General features: G+C 48.0%; 2 protein-coding genes across 2 annotated transcripts; one reads left to right on the forward strand and one right to left on the reverse strand.

Moving 5' to 3' along the window:
* Positions 1 to 228: 228 nt before the first annotated feature.
* LOC125505584 (nuclear valosin-containing protein-like) lies at positions 229 to 2,207 on the reverse strand (the record flags this gene model as incomplete). The annotated part of the gene is given in 6 exon segments (XM_048669629.1): positions 229 to 383; positions 442 to 661; positions 719 to 1,030; positions 1,084 to 1,302; positions 1,359 to 1,589; positions 1,714 to 2,207. Coding segments are annotated over 6 exon segments (1,266 nt in total), but the record flags the coding sequence as incomplete, so codon positions are not given.
* Positions 2,208 to 2,291: 84 nt separating this feature from the next.
* On the forward strand, positions 2,292 to 3,567 carry LOC109541820 (NADH dehydrogenase [ubiquinone] iron-sulfur protein 3, mitochondrial). The gene is made up of 5 exons (XM_019910797.2): positions 2,292 to 2,459; positions 2,624 to 2,686; positions 2,743 to 2,990; positions 3,038 to 3,283; positions 3,340 to 3,567. Exons 1-5 carry the CDS (start codon positions 2,399 to 2,401, stop codon positions 3,499 to 3,501), a joined length of 780 nt encoding a protein of 259 aa, XP_019766356.2. The 5' UTR covers positions 2,292 to 2,398; the 3' UTR covers positions 3,502 to 3,567.
* Positions 3,568 to 4,715: the final 1,148 nt, after the last annotated feature.

Here is a 4,715-nt window from a genome sequence, read left to right on the forward strand (position 1 = left end):
TCTTACAGCTTGAGCCTAAGTGTGTCGCAGGATACCCTCTAGGTGATAGTTCTTGAGTACTTTTTGATAAATAATTCGTTCTTATTGCGAAATAGCAGCACTATTTATCAATCTGTAGTAAAAGACGTGAGGAAATTCTGTCTTTTTTAAAGACAAAAATTTTTGAGGCAAAATACGCTAAAAGAAGTTTGTATAAAAAAATGCCAACTTTTACTGGGACAAACATACCTTGAGAATCGCTTCGCGCGACTTTAAATCCGGGATTCCAAGGCAGATTTCCCTGTCAAACCTGCCGGCCCTTCGCAAGGCGGGATCGATTGCGTCTGGGCGATTGGTGGCCCCAATCACCAGCACTTGTTCGCCGTTTTCTGCCGCACTCAAGTCTAGAAAAGGCCATTTGATATTCATGTTCAAATACTGACTGAAATGGCGCTGATTTACCGTCCAGACAGCTAAGGAGTTGAGCCACGATCCTCCGCTCCATCTCCTTCTGGACAGTCTGCCTGTTAGGAGTGATGGCGTCGATTTCATCAATAAACAGCACACAAGGGGCTGCATTGCACGCCCGTTCAAACAGTTCCCTGATGCGCTCCTCGCTCTCGCCTGAAATGCCCGCCACTAGTTCGGGGGCGGCCACTTTGATCAGCTGAACCTCCAATTCCTGCCAATTAACAAAGACTGTGAGTATTTAGCATGTGGGGCGTTGCGGACGACTCACCCCCGCAATGGCACTGGCCAACAACGTTTTGCCACATCCGGGCGGGCCGTGGAGAAGGAAGCCTCTAGGGGGCGAAGTACCCAGCTTTTTGTAAAGTTCCGGGTTCCTGATATGCAGCAGCAGCCTGCAAAGATCCTCCAGCGTCTTTTCCAGGCCCCCGATGTCCTTAAAACTCACCACCACATCATGTGCGGTTTTGGGCACAGTTTTCTTCTTTTTAGGGGCGAGTTTTATCGGGGATATTGTGACGTCCAGCTTTCTCTTCCTGACCCGCTCTATGGGCGGGGGCTCAGAAGACGGTTTTTCGTATAACTGCGGAATTGATGGCAATAAAATCATCGAAGCATTCAAAGGGCTGTAGTTACATTAGCTCGGTTGTTCAGGTATCCTGGCGTCAGCATTCCTCTACTCTGGGAAGTTGACGCCGCAGCGCCATTGCTCTTCTTCACACTGTTCACATAGGCAGCATTGTCTTGAGAGTCCTCGCTGCTGATGGCGATCAGCTCATTGTCGACTAGTTTGGGATTGATGGCCACTTGGCGCTGGTACAGCCCTACAAGGGCGTTGTTCATCGAGTTGTCGACCTGCAGACCACAAACACTGTAAAACAAACCAAACACTGTAAAACAAACCAACGTACGAATTTGTCTTCACCATCGCTTTCCGCATCACTATCGTCGCTCAGAAGCTCGTCGTCTGAGCTGTCTTTGTCCTCCAGGCCGTAGCTCTGCAACACAATAGAATAGGCCTTCTTCACCGAAGCCCTAAAGGCGCTGCGCTTCCTTTTGGCGTATTCGCGGTACTTTTTCTGCAGCTCGTCGGCCATTTGATTGATGTCCACATAGGTTTTCTCAATGTTGTTCTCCAAGTACTGTAATTGTCAACAAACGCGCCGATTAGTGAGCCAGTTCACTGGTGTGGTTTATTGCTGAATCGAAGGGGGTTTCACAGGAGCCCTACAGGCGTCCCAGTTAATGTTATTGAGAATTGTTTACCTTCTGTACTCGTGGTACAATGGTGGGATCGGACATGTACGGCATTTTCAACGGGGCTCCACGTGGTTTCTTCAAAATGCTCTCACTAACTGGGATTATCTCGATTCCTGGCTTGCTGATTTTGCCCATCAGAGTGCAAACTAAACGGTTAAAAGGCTCGAAACGCAACTTGAACTAAAACAGACAAGTCCCTGACTAAAACACACTAAAAGCCGCCATAGATTGAAGATTGACAAGAAAGCGACGCATTTAAGCAAGAACCAGGGTGACCAACGTTTCAAACGCATGTTACCGTACAAGCCATTGGAAAATACCGTACCAGAAAAAAAAAAAGGTTTTCAATCTGAATTCCATCAATCCAGATTGAAGGCTAAGGACATGAAAAGAGCCTTCGCACTGGTTAAAAGCAAGGTCCCATGATATTTCCCGTTCAATACCGTACAAAAATACCAAAATTGACGTACGGTAACGCGCACAAAATATACCCCCCAGCCCCAAGGGGGGATGTTCTGTGGTAACGCGTTTGAAAAGTTGGCCACCTTGAACCTCCGAAACACTCAACATAGCTCCACAGAACATACCCCCTGGGGGGATATTTTGTGCATAGGACTGTCATAACCATCATGGTCATAACCCTTGTTCTATGATCATAACATTGGGCATTAGGTAACTGCTCCCTTTGGAAATGGCTTCGATTTTAAGGCAACTTAGCAGAGCCCTACGGGCCCCTACTGCCAACAAAACGGGTAACTAGCTTCTAGACCACATGAGCAAAGTCACTTGGTGACATAACATGTTCTAAAACTGCAGATGCTTGCGAGTGTTTAGACCGTTGCCGAATAAAAGTTTTTCACAACGATCTAAAACGCGAAAATCCTGGTTAATTTAATATACTTACAATGTTTTCTAGTTGGCGGCTCCCTGGCTAGACTGCAGAGCAGTGAGGCAGCTGCGGCCGCGCAGGAAACCCGGCGTAAGTTGCCCCAAACCGCAGCAGCACCCTTAAATTGTTGGCGCCCGATGTTTCAGCTACTGTACGGAAGTCGGACCCCGTTCAAAGGTCCCAACTGAAGGACTTTGGCAAGTATGTGGCCGATTGCCTGCCCAAGTACGTGGAAACCGCGCAAATCACCCATGGCGATGAGCTGGAGCTGCTGATCAGCCCGGATGGGGTCGTGCCGGTTCTGCAATTCCTCAAAGACCACCACAATTGCCAGTTTACCAATCTGTCTGACATTGCTGGCATGGACGTTCCATCTAGAACTTACAGATTTGAGGTAAGCAACAAGATGCAATTTGATTGCAGCTGAATGAATCCTTGCAGTTAATCTACAATCTGCTGTCGCTCCGTTTCAATTCCCGAATTCGCGTGAAAACCTACACAGACGAGCTGACACCCGTGGACTCTTGCGACGAAGTCTTCAAAGCGGCCAACTGGTACGAACGTGAGATTTGGGACATGTATGGAGTTTTCTTTGCCAATCATCCAGACCTCAGGCGAATTTTGACTGACTACGGCTTCGAAGGCCATCCATTCAGGAAGGACTTTCCGCTCAGCGGCTATGTTGAGGTCCGTTGAATCCGCCCAGGCATGAAAGCCTGCTAACGGGTTTATAATGTCCACAGGTGCGGTACGATGACGAGAAGAAGCGCGTGGTTGTGGAGCCGCTGGAGCTGGCGCAAGAGTTCCGCAAATTCGAGCTATCGGCGCCTTGGGAACAGTTCCCAAAGTTCAGAAAGGCCCTGCCGGTAGCTGAGGAGATACCCGCCGATAAAAAGGAGCAATAGAAAGTGTTGTGTGTTCTTGTAATAGCATATAAACTGTATTATATTGCGGTCGTACTGGCTAGCAAACACTATTTTTTTACAAAAGCAAAGGAACTGGAAAGCGTACAGTAAAATGCCTCCACTTAGAGGGCAACACGTGGGTTCATTGGTAGAAAAAATGCTCGTTTTGCCAGTCCAGGCGGGCAAGGAGGTCGACTGGGCAAAACAAGCGCTAAAACCTAGAAGCCTGTAAACGAAATAAAATACTCGATTCTTAGTCAAAAAAATGCAAAAGATCACCGTCAATTGATTTGTGTCAAACAATTCCAGATAAAGAACGGATTTGTGCACTTGGAGTGTGGAGTTGCCTTGATTGTCACGCTGCCGCAAGGCGGAGCGTCGCGTCGAAGTCCTTTGTTGCTGGTAGCAAATATATAACAGACTATAAACAATACCCAAAAAGGTTTCTCACTAGGGCTAAAGATCACAAAGGCTGGGAACTTAAAAATCCGTACTCTCAGGTTCGGGTTTTCTCACTAGCACCGGAGGAGGCGGCGGAGGCTCAGTTGGCTTACTTAAATGCCTCGGAGACGGAGGCGTTCGCAACATCTGGTCGCGCTGTCCCTTTTCCATAATGTTGCTATCGGAGCGCGTTCTTGAATGCTTATGACTAGCTCTCCGAAGCGTTCGGTTCTCGTTCAACTCGTTCAGCTTCTCCGATGACTTGGACAGATCGCTTTCGGGGCTCACGGTGCTCGCTGCTCCCTCCAAGTTCTCGTTCGTACGACTCTCCAATCTCTCATTCGATTTAGTCAAGTTAAGCGATTTGGGAGGGATCGAAGGCTTGTTTTCATTCGAACTGGGCCGAGTCCACTCCTTGTTCGAGTTCGAGTCACTGAAGGTGTTTTCCAGGCTGGACCGTGGCGTGGGCGAATGACCTGGAATCAAGTGTAAGACGTAAGTAAATAACGAAACCAATAAATTCTAAACGACCACCTAAGTGGGCAAAGAGGCCGTTGACATATACAGTAGCGGTAGGATATCATGCCTATTGAGGACCGTTCCAAGGGCACCGCCAGTCGTTTTAAAGGGAAGATTTTCATGTACAAAAGCTGACCCAAATTCCGATCATCCTATACAAGTACGTCGTTCTATCGCCCAACGAGAACTTTCTCAAATTCGTAGAACTCAGGGCTTGAGCTTATTACAAGCTCCTCCCTACGCGAAGAATCTGG

This window comes from Dendroctonus ponderosae, unplaced genomic scaffold (genome assembly GCF_020466585.1).
Source record: "Dendroctonus ponderosae isolate FM_Combo_2020 unplaced genomic scaffold, Dpon_F_20191213v2 Dpon_F_20191213_9, whole genome shotgun sequence".
NCBI lineage: Eukaryota > Metazoa > Arthropoda > Insecta > Coleoptera > Curculionidae > Dendroctonus > Dendroctonus ponderosae.